This window comes from Gouania willdenowi, chromosome 7 (assembly GCF_900634775.1).
Source record: "Gouania willdenowi chromosome 7, fGouWil2.1, whole genome shotgun sequence".
Lineage (NCBI taxonomy): Eukaryota > Metazoa > Chordata > Actinopteri > Blenniiformes > Gobiesocidae > Gouania > Gouania willdenowi.
In genome coordinates, this window is record NC_041050.1 from 35,813,028 (window position 1) to 35,831,652 (window position 18,625).

At 36.3% G+C, this 18,625-nt stretch overlaps 1 protein-coding gene across 3 annotated transcripts in view; it reads right to left on the reverse strand.

Moving 5' to 3' along the window:
* mmp23ba (matrix metallopeptidase 23ba) overlaps positions 1-18,625 on the reverse strand; it is a 25,104-nt gene continuing 6,479 nt past the window's right edge. Inside the window, exons 2-8 of one of the 3 annotated variants that reach the window (XM_028452080.1) lie at positions 16,139-16,275; positions 13,874-14,013; positions 12,421-12,522; positions 10,816-10,980; positions 5,892-6,002; positions 2,339-2,465; positions 1-1,153 (exon numbers count right to left, since the gene is read on the reverse strand). In XM_028452080.1, coding sequence (XP_028307881.1) covers positions 979-1,153; positions 2,339-2,465; positions 5,892-6,002; positions 10,816-10,980; positions 12,421-12,522; positions 13,874-14,013; positions 16,139-16,275 — 957 coding nt within the window. In that variant the 3' untranslated portion in view covers positions 1-978. Of the gene's footprint in view, positions 1,154-2,338; positions 2,466-5,891; positions 6,003-10,815; positions 10,981-12,354; positions 12,523-13,873; positions 14,014-16,138; positions 16,276-18,625 lie in introns of all 3 variants that reach the window. The other 2 variants (XM_028452079.1, XM_028452078.1) reach the window with 2 other exon arrangements.

The following is an 18,625-nucleotide window of genomic DNA, read 5'->3' on the forward strand; positions in this document are numbered from 1 at the left end:
TGTAAGATGATCCTCAAGAGCAGTGGTTCCCAAACTTTTTTTACCCCATGTCCCCCCTTTGTCCAACTACATCATTTTGCTATTTAAAAAACCACTATATAGCATAACTAAAGAACTTAATTTTGTAAATAAGTGGAAAGAAACCATATTTAATGCAGTTGTTCCCAACCTTTTTTTTTTTTTTGGATCATGAAATTTCTTTTTCTGGAATTAGTTATTGAACTAGATTTAAATTTCACAAAGTGAAAATATAAAAATAAATACAGTCGTTTAAGATTGTATTGTTAATTAAAAAAATATTTTTTCCGAAATGTCAGGTGACCCCATTTTAACTCCAGGCGACCCCACATAGGGTCCCGACCCCAAGGTTGAAAAACCCTGATTTAGTAACTCCTGAATAGATTTAGTTCTATAGTTTATATCACGCCTGATGTGGGACCAAGACTGACTCTTTATTTGTTAATTTTCCACCCTCTCTCTCTTGAGTATCCCCTGTAGGGCCACATACCCCCATTTGAGAAACACTGCTAAACACTGCTATGAAACATTTTAATTGTTAACTATGTGTAGGACATAGAACTATGACATGCTTCCCGAGGTTTGCGTTTAATTTAACTGTAAATGACAATTTTAGTAGAATGTTCATGCCAATTACAATTACAAAGTCATTTCCTGAACTCAATTACAATTCAAATATGATTAAAACAGCAACATAATTGTAATTAACTATCGATTACGACGCAATTACAATTATAATTGACCCCAACCCTGTAAAATGTTATCTGGAAACTTGCATCATTATTATTTATTTTATTTTTTTACACCCTGTTACACCCATTTATTTATTAGCACAGATTAAACACCAACACAGTAAATATACATTTGTAAAAGATACAAAATATGTTAAAAAAAAAACACACACACAAATATGTGCCCTAATGATTGAGGTCTGCGGGTGTGAACGCTGGTCATTTTCATTCAGAAACGTACGCGAACCCTCCACGAGTAGGTGGTCAGAACTTTGTCTCTTTTCTTCACGATGCAGGTGTACGTGCCCTCGTTGATGGCGTTGGCCACGATGGTGATGTGGTCGTCTTTTAGGGCGATGTAGTTGGGGTGAGAATACTCTAGCAGCTCGTCGTCTTTGTACCAACTGTAAGATTGATAAGTAAAGACAGCAGGGTTCAAGTCAATTACAATTGTAATCGTGTAAATAATAATTACTTAGAATTATGACGTAATGGGAAAAAATGTCGGTTACTTGAATTATAATTGACTTGTAAGTGAACATGGTCAATTACATTTTTCAATTACAATTACGTCTTCATTTGACCATGTTCAAACACAACTCAATTATGACGACAGTGACCAAATTGTTTTCAAATTACAGTTAAAATGACAATTATTATTTCCCCTCTGAAAGTCAATTACAATTACGATCTCAATTACTGAAGTTCAAATTCAATTAATCACAATTACTAAATAATCTCATAAAATCAGACTTTCTTCTTGTGTTAGCTTCTGTTAGCATCTCTTATGCAGGGTTGGGGTCAATTAAAATTGTAGTTGATAATTAATGATTGTAATTAAAAAAATCTGTTGCCGTTGTAATTGTAATTCAATTGTAATTGAGTTTAGATAAACTTTTGTTATTGACCAAATACTTATTTTCTACCATAAATGGCAAATAAATTCATTAAAAATCCTACAATGTGATTTTATGACTTTGTAATTGTAATTGTCTTAAAAATTCTACAAAAATTGTCAATTATATTCTAACGCATCACAGGGGAACCATGTTACAGTTCTATACATATGTAGTTAATAATTATTAAAATATGTTTCATATCTAGCTTTCCCACATTTTACCATTTAAAAAAAAAATAATAAAAATAAAAAAAATCTAGGGGTATACTGACATAAAAAAAACTCAGACACCTACACCAAAAATATTAAAACCTATATTTTAATTGATTAGGAAGCCTAACAAAAAACCAATAGATATGAAATAAATTAAATTATAGATATTTGTTTTTAGTGTATTTTACAGCTGATTTAGAACCCGTTATCATATGAGATGCTAACACAAGAGGAAGGCTAACTTTTATTAGGTCATTTATTTTATGCTCAGTAATTGTGATTAATTGGATTTGAAATTTAGTAATTGAGAACCTAATTGTAATGAACTTTCAGGGTAAAAATAACAATAGTAATTTTAATTGTAATTGTTGGTCACAATGATCGTAATTGACTTGTAATGGATAAATGAAGAGGTAATTGTAATTGACCCGGTTTTCCAGGGTGCAGTGATAACGTAGTGTAGAACAGTTACACTTACTATACTTTGCCTTTCTTTGCTGCTATCTTCTTCCCACAACGAAAAGTAAGAGTTTTGCCCTCGACGACCAGTTTGTGCTTCGTCCTCGGGGCGGCCGGCGTCGGAGCAACAGTTGGGAAGACGAACTCTGAAATGAATGGAAACGTATTAGCGCCTGTGCTTCAATAGGAACATTTAGAAAAACACACACAGTTTAATTTAACAGTTTACAGTTTCAAAATCCAAGTCCTCCCCACCGCCTCAATAATAAAAAATAAATATTAAACAAGTTAAAATATATGAAAACTTAGTGATGCAGTGTACATTAAACATAATTTTAATCAAACAGGTGAAGCTGGTCTTCCTGGGGGGCATTTATCTGTATATGTGTGGTGTCCCTGTTATCTGGCACCCCAGAGGGGATAGAATTCAAACAAGAACAAGGTTAGGGTTAGGTAGGGGGTAGGGTTGAGGTTAGGGGTTAGGGTTAAAGGTAGGGGTTAGGGTTAAAGTTAGGGGTTATGGCTAGGTAGAAGGTAGGGTTAGGTAGGGGTTATGGTTAGGTAAGAGGTAGGGGTTAGGTAGGGTTTAGGGTTAAGGTTAGGTAGGAGGTAGGGTTAGATAGGGGTTAGGGTTAGGTAGGAAGTAGGGGTTAAGGTTAAGGTTAGGTATGGGTTAGGGTTAAAGTTAAAGTTAGGTAGGGGTTAGGGTTGAGGTTTGGGGTTAGGGTTAAATGTAGGGGTTATGGTTAGGTAGGAATTAGGGGTTATGGTTAGGTAAGAGGTAGGGCTTAGGTAGGGTTTAGGGTTAAGGCTAGGGGTTAGGTAGGAGTTAGGGTTAGATAGGGGTTAGGGTTAGGTAGGAAGTAGGGGTTAGGCCCTAACCCCTAATTAAGTAATTGAGTACTTAACCCTAACCGTTAGGGTTAGGTAGGGGTTAAGGTTAGGGGGTAGGGCAGGGCAGGAGTGGCCAATCCTGGTCCTCAAGAGCCACTATCCAGCATGTTTTAGACATTTCCCTCTTCCAACACACCTGATTCAAATGATGAACTCATCATCAAGCTCTGCAGAAACCTGATAATGATCCTGGTCATTTCAATCAGGTGTGTTGGAAGAGGGAAACATCTAAAACATGCTGGATAGTGGCCCTTGAGGACCAGGATTGGCCACCCCTGTGGTAGAGGTTAGGCCCTAACCCTGAATTAAGTAAGTGAGTACTTAACCCTAACCGTTAGGGTTAAGTACTCAAACATACTTGGTCAGACCCCGTGCACAACGGACTCAGCGCAGACTGTCCGCTCTCCTCAGAGCTTACATACTTGGGCGCACCGCTGCGTAATAGTTTCCAATAAAATCCTACATGTCCCATGATTCTTAGTGCTTCTCTGTAGTCCTTGTACTCCTGAGACGTGTTTTAAAGGTGTAGCTAACCCATGTGATGATCTCCTCTCTGCCACTGTCCCTTAAATCGTGCTCCTCTCACTAGTAAAACACAAAGCGCTGGCGTCTAAAAGTTCCGCCTAAAAAGCACTCGCCCTCATTAATGCCACAACAATTCAAATTGACCTTGTGTGTCTCTAACCCGCCAGTCTGAAAATTCCAGTGGTTTGGATTCACTTTGGAATTTTCCATAGTCATACAACGTCTTCCAATCAGCAATGAGGAACAGATTACAGGGAGCCAGGAGCGTATCCTCTTGCCTCTCTATCCACGCTGTCCTCGTGTCGCTGACAGACATTTTAAATAGACACAACACAACAATGTAGAGGTTGCGACGTTTTAAAGCTCAGCTATTTCCTGTTCTGCAGCAGAAGACACAAAAACACAAAGCGTTCTGCAAAAACCCTGAAGAGGCCTCTGCTGTGTCGCTTTGCTCATGTGACACTTGGGAGAGAATGAAAAATAGGAATCCACAAACACTGACTTTTAAATGTCAATATTATTAGAAGTAGAATCACCTAAATGTGCCATGGTGTACAGCAGGGATGGACAACTGTATCTGATCAGAGGGCCACATTATCATCATTCATGTCAGCCATAACACAGGGAGAAAAAATGTTTTATCTTTTGTGTCTTTCTTGCTTTATCACTGTTTAGCCATTTTGTGTGTTTTTGGCATCAAGTGTGTTTTTTGTTGTTCTTTTTGTTGTATTTTTCTGTCATTTTTGCATTTTAGTTGTCGATTTGTGGCTTTTTGGGGTCACTCTCTGTATTTTTGTTGTTTTCTGTATTTTCCTGTCATTTTGTATAATTTTGTTAACAATTTGTGTGTTTTTGGAGCTATTCTGTAACATGTTTTGTGTTTTTGTAGTCATTTTGTTTAAGTGGTTGTTGTTATTTTTGGGTTTTTGTGTGTGTTCTTTTATAATTTTGCTGCTGATTTGTGTGTTTTTGGAGTTATTTTGTGTGTTATTGTGAGCTTTATATTCCTTCCAACTTCTTGATTTACAATTTCAGGGGATTTTCTTTCTGAGAGTTTCTGCAGTCATTTTGTGTATTTTTGTTGTCATCTTGTATTTCTTTATTTTTTGTGTTTTTGTTGTTTTGTGCAGTTTTGGCAGCCGATATGTGAATTTCTGTTGTCATTTGTGTTTTAGGAGGCATTTCTTATATTTTGTTGTGGTTTTGTATACTTTTCTGTCGTTCTGTGTACTTTTGTTGTTTTGTATGCTTTTCTCTCATTTTTGAGTCAATATGTGTTGTAAGAGTCCTTTTTGATATTTTCTAAGCTTTTTCAGTTATTTTTAAGTATTATTGTGGTCGTCCTCTGAGTTTTTGGTGTCATTTTGTGTGTCTTTTGCTAAAATGAATTTAATAAATGTATGGGAATTTTTTTTAATGTTACTGTTGACCAGATTTACAGCAATATTTGTGAAATTTGTGATATTTTTTTCTCGTAAAAATATAATGTCAATTTTAAGTCTAAATGTTACATCTAAATCTAAATTCTAAATGTTAAATATACATGTTATATCTAAATCTAAATGTGAAATATTAAATCTAAATGCTAAATGTTGAACATAAATATTACATCAAAATGATAAATATTAAATCTAAATCTAAATGTTAAATATTAAATCTAAATGTAAAATGTAAAATATTAAATCAAAATGTTAGATGTAAATCTTAATTGTTAAATATATGCTATTTGCTGTAAATCTGGTAAAAAGTAACGTTAAAAAAATCATGTACGTTTTTTGAACGTGGTTTGTTGCTAAATGTTGCAAAAAGTTGCTGTTTACTTTAGCATGTAGAACTTTACAATCGGCGCCCCATAAAGCTTGGCAATTCATTTTTTTACTTGCATTAATCCAAGTGTGCAGATCTCTTTTTTTGCATAAAAATGTCAATATTATGAAAGTGAAAGAGCACTTTGACTTCCTGTAAAACACAGAGTATCTGATTCCAGTCAGTGCTCCTGAAATCAGCAGCTCTGTGTGGATGGACCTGTTGGCTCCTGTTGCTCCATTGGCAAACGGTTCACAGCGCTGCTCAATTGAGAGAGAAAAAAAATCTTTCTTTTTTCTTTTCCTTTTTCCCCTTCGATTGTTGTGGCTGCTGCTGCTGCATCTTACCATAACACAAATCACAGCTGGAGGGGCAGTGCTTCTGCATCAGCCTGCGTTTACTGTCACAGTAGCCTTTACGAGCCCAGGCTGGACAGATAAATAACCGGTCCAAACATCCTGGAGGAGAGCAGAGTAGAATAGATTAGAGCAAAGTAGAAGAGATTAGAGTCGAGTAGAGTAGAGTAGAATGGATTAGAGCAAAGTAGAAGAGATTAGAGTAGAGTAGAGTAGAATGGATTAGAGCAAAGTAGAAGAGATTAGAGTAGAGCAGAGTAGAGTAGAATGGATTAGAGCAAAGTAGAAGAGATTAGAGTAGAGTAGAGTAGAATGGATTAGAGCAAAGTAGAAGAGATTAGAGTAGAGTAGAATGGATTAGAGCAAAGTAGAGTAGAGTAGAATAGATTAGAGCAAAGTAGAGTAGAGTAGAGCAAAGTAGAATAGATTAGAGCAAAGTAGAAGAGATTAGAGTAGAGTAGAATAGATTAGAGCAAAGTAGAAGAGATTAGAGTAGAGTAGAATGGATTAGAGCAAAGTAGAAGAGATTAGATTAGAGGAGAGTAGAATGGATTAGAGCAAAGTAGAAGAGATTAGAGTAGAAGAGATTAGATTAGAGTAGAATGGATTAGAGCAAAGTAGAAGAGATTAGAGTAGAGTAGAATAGATTAGAGGAGAGGATAAGATAGTACAGTAGAATATATTAGAGTAGAAGAGAGGATGAGAGAGTAAAGTAGAATAGGGGAGATGATAAGAGAGGACATTAGAATAGATTACAGTAGAGTAGAGGATAAGAGATTAGAGTAGAAGAGAGGGTAAGAGAGTAGAGTAGAATAGATTACACTAGAGTAGAGGATAAGAGAGTAGAGTAGAAGAGATTAAAGTAGAAGGAGAGGATAAGAGGGTAGAGTACAGAAGAGGAGAAGATGAGAGTAGAAGAGATTAGAGGAGAGGATAGGATAAGAGAGTAGAGTAGAGGATAAGAGAGTAGAGTAGAGAGTAGAAGAGAAGATAGGAGAGTAGAGTAGAGGAGAGGATACGTGAGTAGAGTAGAGGAGACGAGAGGAAGGAGGGGGATCAGACAGCAGCCTGTAAGTCAGCACATTTAAATCTGCTTTTAGTTCCACTCTAAATGACTCACTAGATCACACACTAATGATAACTCTCTAGTACTTTATACAGAATTCATTAATGCCACTGCTGGCCTTCAGCATCAATCATCAAATCCTAAAAGTGTGGTCTGCCTTCTGGTTGCTTCTGACCAAAATATGCATTGTGGCTTTGGTATATAGCTGGGTAAAGATGTAATCCTGTTAAGGCTGGAATCGGGCAACAATAATACGTTTTTCATAAACCTCACTTTGACAGATTAAGCCATCACCTAAATACCTTTCATTTATTTTTTGTGCTGACTTGATCTACAGACACCGTAGACCGTAATAGCTTGACCTTTAATATGAGACGGATCGTTTATTCTGAGGTTTGAGTCAACATTGAGTTTGATTTCACAGAACCAATGTTGTTACTCTATTGGTGTAGGTGTTTATCACCACTATTCTACCGTATTCCTGCCACCTCATGCCTGTACTACGAAGCTGGATAAGCTTATCCGGAATATCCCTCCGTTAGCGTGCTTCACCTAGCCAAACATTCACCATCAGAGAGCAGCTGTACTACGAAGCAAGATATAAATATTTTTATTTCAGGCTGCCTACATGCGTGCTCCAAATCCGGCCCATTAGAGCATCCAATTTGACCCACGGCAAAAAAGTCAGAGAAGCCATGAACCATTGTGTCAATTACCAAATAATTCAGTTGTAGACATCTCCAAATTATTACACAAATTCAATGAAACTCCACAATAATAGCAGAACTCACATTTTCCCTGTGCTTATATCACACGATGGAATTAATTTTTTATCTCAAATTTTTTTAAATAATTCTAAACTTTTCAAAATTCCTGCAATTTTATTTAAATTATTCCACGAAATTGCCCCAAATTACATTAAAATTAGTCACAAAATCTAATAAATTGAAATTTAAGATCTTGCAGGGACTGATATATGTCACTTATTGCTTTGATATTATCAGTGCTGTATATATTTTAATCATTTATTTATATGTGGAAGTACAAACTATAGCACAATATTGATGAAATTACTCATTTTCCTGCCTAAAATCTGCCGCCCACTTTTTTTTTTTTTTTCACCTTGTTTGCACATGCTGTTGAAGGTTAACACTACAAGAAGTGCAATCTTTTAACAGCAATGCATATTTTATTATTGCAATTAAATAAATGAATTTATTTCATTGCATAATTGTGACCATCACCAGCCCTCCCTAGGGAAGGGTAAATACTTTATTAAAGGGAGGATGTAAAAGAGAGAGGGCAGTGTTACACCAGGGTGAGGGGGGTGGGGGGGGGAGTTAACAGGGAGGAGGGATACAAGATAGGAAAACGAATGGGTGGGGAATAATCAATAAGTTTCAAGTGATGTGATGTGAAATTGTGGTTGTGTATATTGTGCTTATTGTTGTGTTATCAAGCCAGTCTGGTGACCAGTGTGCGGCTTAGGAATAATGGTGGTGGCTGTGAGCAGAGGAGGAAGTGAGTGGAAGTTACATAAAACAGGTATTTGGGAACAACGTGTCTATGGTTGAGCCCAGTATGAGTGTTATCCCACAGCCCGAGGCCAGTGCGTCCATGACAAATGTGATTCCAAGAGCCGCTACTGCAAAACCCATAAGCCGCCCCCGGGCCCGAAGAAGCAGTCGGGCCAGCAGAAAGAGCGAGAGATCTAGGGGCCCCCGGCGACCACCCCACGGCCAAGCAGCCCCCCGAACGCCCCCAAGGTCCCAAGCCGAGAGGCTGCCATTGCCCCCCCCATACACACCCGAAAAGCCCCCAAGGAGCCAAGGACCCAGCGCACCACGCCACCGACTCCAACCCCCAACCCCCAGGCCCCCCTGGTTCCAACCAGGTTATGTGTTCAGATGAAGTTACCATGGTGATTTAGGTCGGTAAGACATTAGCCAGCGTCGTAGTGCACCACACACCAATTAAATCCCGGAAGTTAGCGCGATATGAGGAAATCCAGCTTCGTAGTACAGGTTCTACATGTTCTCTACACTTCATATTTATGTTTCATAGCAAACCTATAAAGAAATAGCATTTTTATCCAACATGCTTAGTTACTTGTCGTCCATCTTACCTCACTATTTAGTGTACTGCCTGGACACAGAATGATTGCTAGTTCATTGTCTATGGCTGTGTTCAAAATGGCATACTATCGTACTACTCATACTGAGTCTGACGTCAAAATCAGTATGTAGTGTGCTCACATTAGATAGTATGGAAAGATTGAGTACGCTAGAATTACCTGGATGTATACTATAACGTGACATTTTATTAAGTATGCACAGTGGGCACACGAGTCATACTCAACTTCCCCATGATGCATTGCAAGCACAACGTAAAATCATCCTGGGACTGGCTCCAAGCTAAAAGTTAAACATTTTCTTTTCAAAATAAAAGCATCTCTTCCTGTTTTCCATTAGTTTTTAACACTTTTGTATATAGGGCACTTGTGTTGAAGTTAACTGGAAGTTTAGTCAGTAGCACAATGGAGGGTCTCCGAAAATCTCTGAAATGTCGGCATGAAATGTGTTTCCATGAGTTTAATGGATCAAATGAGAACATGTTGATATTCTACTTGGTCACTTTCTCACTTAAAGGGCCCATGTTAAGCTAAATCAACTTTTCTGTGCTTTAAACATCATAAAGTGCTATTAGGGCTTCATACACATGCCTAAAGTGTTTTTTTTCATTGATTCCATCAATCATTAGTTAGAGGGTGATTTGCTCCTTTCTTACTACAGGGCGAGCCGTAACACCTCGCTACAATCTGATGACGCGTTCCCACTTTGATGACAAATTTGACGCGGCACTGAGCTGGAGAAGCCACGCCTCCAGGAAGCTCTCTGCTGTGATTGACATGTAAACAGACACGCCCACTAAGGTGAGCGTTTCAGCGTCCTTCACGCAGTGCTATGTATGTATTTTCTACAGTCTATGTATGTACCGGTGAATGCCCCGCCCCCACACTCTGTCTCGTGTTTATAAAGCAGCGTGAGCACGGTTACGGAGTGGGTGGGAGGAGGGCGGGCCGTCCTCTGACCCTACGTCACCGTGCGGGGAGGAGGAAGTCAGTATCTTGTCTATAGACACGCCCACTCATGAATATGCATAAGTAGGCCGCAAATCAGCCTGTTTGTGTAGAGTTGCTCAGAAAGTGACTTTTCAGAGGCTAGAACTCTAGAAAACAGGCGAGTTTGGGAAAATAAACCTCAAATACCATGTTTTTGGGGTTCTTAGAACAAATGGAGATGAGTGAAAAATAGCATGATATGGGACCTTTAAAAGAGATACTGTATTTAGCCTCAGTGTGCTTCAGGTTTTTGTCATTGTAGTTGTCCAAATGCATCTTGGGAAACTTGGAAGTATACTTCAGTGGGAATGGTCATCATACTAATAGTATGTAGTAGACACTATATACTCATTGAGTGTGTAGTACGTTAGTATGCAATTTCGAACACAGCCTTAATCTAGACCATAATAGCTTGCCCTTTAATATGAGACGGATCATTTATTCTGAGGTCTGAGTCAACATTGAGTTTGATTTCACAGAGTCAATGTCGTTACTTTACAATTCTGCCATGCTCATTTGTGATTCTGTCACCTCGTGGATGTCAGGTTGAGCCATCACCCTCATCCTGGAATCTGATCCAGGGAGAACTTCTTTACTTGGAGCTTAGTTTCTTTGCTTTCAAGAGGACAAGCTGTACTATTTCATCATTCATCATCATGTGCCAATAAATCATTGATTTCCTCATGTCAAGGATAAGTAAATGAACTTTCTTTGGACATGGAACGTACCGTAAAGACGGTGCAAACCCCACACTTCGTCCTGCGTGATCAGCTTGCGTCCAGTCAGTGTTGCATTCAGGTGCATTATAGCTTTAGGATCCATTGAGTGCATGAGTCCAAGGACGTGGCCGATTTCATGAGTCGCTACGTGAACGAGATCCGTCAGCCAAACCCCTGCAACAGAAACACTTCAGATGTTCTCAACTCATGAGTCGGGACCCAAATATGGGTTGCAAATCCATTTTCAATGGTACCTTTTGCTAAAAATAATTATACAAAAACATTCTATGCTTTTAACTTGAGTATCATCTGTTAACATCTTTAATAATTTGGTAGTTAACGTCTCTATTGTTGCTCTGCTGTAATATTTATAATCTCATATTGCATTTTCTGGTCTGTCTCATCCAGTATGTGTGTAAATGTGTGCATGCATTTATGTTTGTGTTTGTTTATATGGTAAAGTTGCAGCAAATTTTCACAACATTTAGCAACAAACCATGTTTAAAAAAATGTGTTACTTTGTTACTTTTGACCACATTTACAGCAATATTTGTGAATTGTGAATTTGCATATTAGCTAAATATTTAGTTTCATCTGTGACAATTAGTCATCATTTAACATTTAGATTTAACATTTAGATTTAGATCTATAATTTATATTTAAATGTATTTAGATTTAACATTTAGATTTATAATTTATATTTAAATGTATTTAGATTTAACATTTAGCATTTAAACATTTAACAAATTGTTGTAATTTGCGCTATATAAATAAAGTTGAACTGAATTTAAATTAATTTAGATTTAATATTCAACAATTACTGTAGATCTAATATTTAGATTTAACACATTTTTTACAAGAAAAGTAAATATTGCTGATATCTTGTCAAAAGCAACGTAAATATAACTGTTAAATCTAAATCTGATTGTTAGATATACGTAAATCTAAATCTTAAATCTTTCCCATATCGGAGACGCAGCTCCTACATCACTCTCAAATGGTAAACCTCATGTGACTACCATCTTTTGGCACAAAGGACAGTTTAATATCACATCCCATGTTCAATGATTCTAAATCTAAATGTTGAATTTAAATACAAATCTTTAAATCTGAATGTTGAATTTAAATCAAAATGTTGAATATAAATCTAAATGTTGAATATAAATCTAAATGTTGAATATAAATCTAAATGTTAAATCTCAATGTTACATTTTAAATCTCAATGTTACATTTTAAATCTAAATGTTGCATTATAAATCTAAATATTAAATCTAAATTCTAAATGTCAGATGTAAATCTTAAAATGGTGAATCTAAATCTAAATGTTTGCTGTAAATCTGGTCAAAAGTAATGTAAAAAAAAATGAGATTTGTTGCTCAATGTTTATTTTAACACGCGCAACTTTACAAGTTGCCCCATATGTTCAACCCCATCAGTCTTTCACTTTTGTTGTTGCCTTGCACATACAGTATGTAACTAATGATGCATGTGCCTGTCTTCAGTCTGATCCTAACGGCTTTGATGTGACTATAGTTTGACCAAACATGCCTTTCTTCCAGCTGAAGCGCATGTTTCCCAGAATCCAGTATTCATGGTCGTCAAAGTGGATTTCACCTGTTGGCGGGAAAAAGGCGTGAGCCAGTTCTCCTGTGATGCCGTCAAAGCAGTGGTGCAGGTGGGAGTGTAAGCAGTCTGTGTGGTTGACCGGGTAGAAGCCTGCGTTAAATCACAGGGACACAGACAGAAATCAGAGCCAAACTGGGAAATCCTCTTTTGATTTATTGTGCTCGTTGCAGACTACAGCAGAGACGATAAATTACAAGGCTACTTTTTCCTCCGCTGTAACCTCACAGTGCGACAACAATACCGCTTATTAAAGACATAAATCTCTACTCTACCCTGCAGCTCAGACTTAATGCTACCAACGTTCCTTTTTCATTAGATAAAAAATCATAGTGTATGCGTCATAGATCAATGAATGGAACATCATTTCATTAAAAAGAAAAACAAAAGGATGAATTGCACCTAGAAAGTTTGTTTTGATCTTCGCTGTAAACGCTCTTTCATTGACATTTTTGAAAAGTTTCACACTTTTTGTCGTCTTTTTGAATATATGTTAAGGTTTCATTTATTCAGACAACTGTTGTTGTCTTCTTTTCTTAAAATATTATTCAAAAATAAGACAAAAAGAACCTTGCTTGGATTATTACGTAGAAGTCAAGGAAACATCAAAGCGATCAGCAGACGCCTCTGACGAAGACTGGCAGTTGTCAGTCGAAACATGTCAGGAGATCAAAGTGGATTTCTAAGGGGTACTCGCGATTATGGGTGTAAGAAAAAATTGATTAAGCGATATATCGCGACATTTCATCTCGCAGTTATAGTATCGATCTAAAAAATGTCCAAATTTAGGTTTTTTAATTAATTTTTTTTAACAAACAAAAAAAACATTTAATTGTGCTAACATACGCATAGCACGTAAACGCCTTGTCAGTAGACGTCAGTGAACTACATCAGACCTTGTTAAACTACCGCACAATGCATTTTAGCTGGAAGTTGATTGTACTTTATTTTCCTAAAACATACTGGGAACTTTTAAAGATGTATGTGATTACTTAAAAAAAAAAAGAATTTAAGAACTTAACAGAATCAGAATCTGTTCTATAAGCAATAGTTTAACTTTTTTTTAAAAATTTAATTTGACAGTTTAATAAACATACCACTTGTTTTCGATATTTGTACTTGAATTACAGTTGGTTACCACTTGTTCTTGTAAGTTAAATTTTTAAAAATAAATTGTATTTCATACCATTTTGAACTTGAAAAAGTGAAATTTGTAATTATTGATACCGTGATGTATTCCGCATTGTTTAGTATCGCGATATATATTGTATTGTGACCTGCAAATCGTGAATCGTATCGTACTGTCAGTTTCATTCCAATGCACACCCCTACTCGTAATATTATGACAAAATGGATAAAGGGTACATTGGTTAAAAAAGAAAGGTTAGGAAACACTCATTTAAATGACAGAACCATGCACCCTCTCAGAGCCACGTGCACGCACCGATCTTAATGTCAGCCTCTTGGTCAGCGGGCACCTCTCTGAAGCTGAACGGAGACACGTCGCTCCACATGCCGAACGCTTTAGCGATGCCTTTACGAGTGTCGCTGGCGTTAATCAGGTTTGTGGGGAAGGACAGCAACCTGGTCACACACAACAGGAGTTAATGCAGGATGCTGAGTCGGCACATTATTCCTCTATATGCAACAACAAAACAACTTTTATTCAGACAAAATACAATTTCCACAAGCAAATAATAGATATTCTTTTCTATCCTGTCTACATTTTGGCACATTTATACACTTAAGGTCAGGGTTGGGATAAATTCTAATAATAAATTTGAAAAAAGCTTTCATTGTTGTTGTAATTATAACTGAATTGTAATTAAATCCAGATAATTGACCTTTTAATTGTAATTGGCATGAAAACTTCTAGAAAACAAGTTAATTACATGAAAAACAGGGGAATCATGTTACAGTTCTATGTCTTACACATACGTACACAACTTTTCCCACTACCTGTCACTTCTCTTGGGGATCTTTTTACCATTTAAAAACAAATCTAAATCTTGGAGTATACTGACCAAAAAGACGCCCACACGAAAAAAAATATTAATACCAATATTTTCATTGAATAGGAAGCATAACAATGTAATCAAGAGATGATAAACAAACTGGGTGAAAGATAATATTTTTTAGTGTATTTTACAGCTCATTTAAGGCATGGGACATGAATTTGAACTTTAGCAATTTAGCAATTAATTGTAATTGACTTTCAGGTGAAAAATAACAATTTTAACTTTAATTGTAATTGGGGAAAAAGCCGGTCACCCTAATTATAATTGAGTCGTGATTGAATGTGGATAATTCAATATGTAATTGTAATTAAAAAATGTAATTGACCCCAACCCTGCTAAAGGTAATATTTGCTTGGACGTCTCTTATCTACTTTGAGTTTCTGTTGGTGCAGGCTTGTCTAAATCTGACATTTACTACAACAGACTTCTATCAAACTCATGTTCTTCTTTCTAATCTTCCAAGGACTATTTGAACATTTTGCTGTTCCAACAATAATAAAGGCATCAGAGCTTTTCTAAACACTGCAGCTCAGTAGAACTGATATCAGGCCAACATTTTGTGATTCAACTCTTTGTTCTTCCTCTGACCAAATAACCATCAGTCAGGCATTGACCTGGACGTTGGATGACTTTTGGAAAATACTACTGAATTTTTATCTTCACTGAGATATGATACGAGAAGTTAATCATGGGATTATTAATAACTACCCTCAGCTTTTTCCATTCTCCTTGATTTAAAAAGGCAACCAGTCATACATTTAATCATACATAACCACTTTATCATTAGCGACCTGTGGTTCTCTCATTGTCTATTGTCTATGTCAATTACATTTTTCAGTTACAATTACATTTTTCAGTTACAATTACATTTTTCAATTTCCCATGTTCAATTACAACTGAATTACGATTACAGTGACCAGCATTTTTTTTCCCAATTACAATTAAATTCTAATTATTTTTATTCTCAGAAATTCAATTACAATCATGTTCTCAATTACTAAAGTTCAATTAATCACAATTACTGAGCCTGAAATAAATAACCTAATAAAAGTTAACCTTCCTCTTGTGTTAGCTTTCTGTTAGCATCTCTTATGGTAACGGGTCCTGAATCAGCAGTAAAACACACTAAAAACAAATGTCTATCATCTCATTTCTTTCCTATCTATTGATTACCTTGTTAGACTTCCTAATCAATGAAAATATAGGTTTTGATGTTTTTGGTGTGGGTGTCTGAGCCTTTTCTGTGTCAGTATATCCCTCAATCAATTTCAATGTTTTTTAAATGGTAAAATGTGGGAAAGCTTGTTATGAAACATATTCTAATAATTGTTAACTACATATGTGTAGGGCTGTACATAGAACTGTAATGGTTCCCCAGTTTTGCGTTAAATTATAATTGACAATTTTTATAGAATTTTCATGGCAACTACAATTACAAAGTCAATTATCTTAACTCAATTACAATTTAATTATGGTTATGACAGCAACTTATTTTTGAAATTACAGTTAAAATTATAATTACGCCATAATTGTAATTAATTATCAATTACGCGATTAAAGTAATAATTGACCCCAGCCTTGTCTACTAGTATAAATAAATAAATGTCTAGGTGGTTTCCATCAGGTGTTTTATATCTACTATCTCTAATAGTATTGTTGTAGTGACTGGAGGTGAACCAGTGAAAGCGTACTTGTATGTGAGCTTTAACTTGTCCCACTTCAGCTGCTCAGGAGTCAGGGTGTAGCGCTTGTTCCTGGACAGATGTAGCACTTGTGTCCGAGCCTCTTTTCGGATCCCAATGAGCAGCGCTGTGGTGTGAGTTTCTTCCTTGGACAAAGAAAATCCTTAAATGAGACTCAACTCACACTGGGATTTGATAGAACAATGGCGTCCTCCAGTTTCATCCACTATCAACCCATTAGGGACCGTGTTAAGGACTAGGACTGGGCGATATGGACCAAAACTCATATCTCAATATTTTTTCTCAATTTTGATACATGATATAAATCTCAATAATTTCAATTCAAATAAAGTCTGATCAGAAAGACAATTCTGGGTTAAATTTACTGATGCAAAATGCCACACAGGCATATTTATTAACAAAGAATTGATTTGGTCAATCAGTTAAGGATGCCTTGACCAGGGTTGTCGGGCTTCTATGTTGTAAAGTAAAGACATTTATGGTTGTAAATGTTCAATGTTAAATATTTACAGGTGGCAGTATTGGTGATGCCTGTCAAGGTTACTGTCACATAGTCATCTTATTTAGAATCCCTGAGGTGCAGAACCTTAGAAATGTGTTTTTCAGTTTAATTATGTGATTTTTGGTTTTGCTTAGGCTAGTAGCAGAAAAACGTGTTATTGGGTGGCCACCATTCTGAATTGTCCAATATGGCAACTCCATTGAGAATGTGCACAGACCAGACGACTATAAGAGACAGCACGTGTGAGTGAGTTCTGCAGTGTCGCTTGTTTAGGGGAAGGTTGTTTGGGCTAGGGCGCACTCAGAAATCTGCTGTTCTGAGAAGTAGCAAAAGCAGTGACTACAAATATGAGTATTTTAAAAATAAATAAGCTATAAAAAAAAATCTTGATATAGGCGATATTGTCATTTTCTATATCGCCAAAATAGAAAACTCAATATATCTTGAATCTCGATATATTGCCCAGCACTACCGTCAAGCACCAAATATCTTCTTTGCCAGGTATTAGCAGTTTTCCTTGATCAGTGCTCATGATCATGGTACCATTATCATTCACACTAAAAAAAAAATTCTATACCCATTAATAAAGATCCAAGATCCGAAGTTGATCCAGATAAAACTTGGTGAGGTAATTGAGGAACCAACCCGACATAACTGAACCAACTTTCTTAAAGATCAATTACTAACCAAGATATGATTTTTTTAAATTTTGCCAATGATGAGAGATAGACATTTTTCTATTTTTGAAACAGCTCCAGTATCAGTATATTGATCCGGATTCCTTCCAAAACTTCCAAGATTCTTCTATGCCGTAAGGCACGTGTCAAACCCATGGCCTGGGGGCCAAATCTGGCCCTTTGGAACACCCGATTTGGCCCACAGGAGAAAGTAAAAATGACAGAGGACAAAATAAACCATTGTATAAATGAAAATCAACAATATTTGCAGGGGCTCACAGTTTTCACAGTGCTTATATCACATGATTGCAGTCATTTTTAATGTTAAACAGTTGAAAAAACTCAAAATTCTTACAAAATCCTTAAATTTTCCTCTAATTATTACATGATATTTCCCTTAATTAAATATAAATTGGTCAATAAATCTAGGAAATTTGAAGTGAAGATTCTGTTGGGACTGATATCTATCACTTATTGCTTGGATATATTTGGTTTCTTACATATTTTGTATTTTATGTATACATAGAAGTGTAAACTAGGGTACAATAATGTTGAAATTACTTGTTTTTCCGCATAACATCTGTGGCCCTCTTGAGATCAAACTGCTCCGTATTTGGCTCCTGAACTAAATTAAGTTTGACACCCCTGGCGTAAGGTGTATCTTTGGTTAAAATTCATTAAAATCCAATAGTTCTAATCATAGTAATCCTGCTAGCAGAGAAACAAATAAATAAACGCTGATACACCTTACGCTATTAAGTCTTTGGTGGAGGTAAAGACATAATTGTCTTCTTATCTCTATAAAAAGGCCAGAAACTTTCATTTTTACCGAGACATGGTGTCTGAACCTTCTTTTGTGGTGATCAGAATTATCTCTTACCTTTTCTTTATGCAGCAGTGACAAGCTATTGTTTAACTTTGTATTATAACATTCTGAGACTAAAGCTTTGGTTTGTATTATCTGCACATTTCTAAAGTAATGATGACAATAGTTAATATATCATCATGTGATGGGTCTTGGTGATTAATCAATAAATTAAAAAAAATCTGAACGTCAACACTTGGAAATGGACTGTGACTGATGGAGCCTGTTCTCTATTTTAAAACTATCTTTTTCCTCTGTGGTGATTTTAATGAGACTTTAAAGAGGCGAAAAATAAAAAGGAGAAGAACATGTTCACACAACTGGAAGTCATCAGACTGAACATTCACATGCTATAAAGGTTGCACGTTCTGCTTGACACGAGGCTGAATAACCAAAACTCTGACAGTTCATCTTGGTTCTTATCACATACT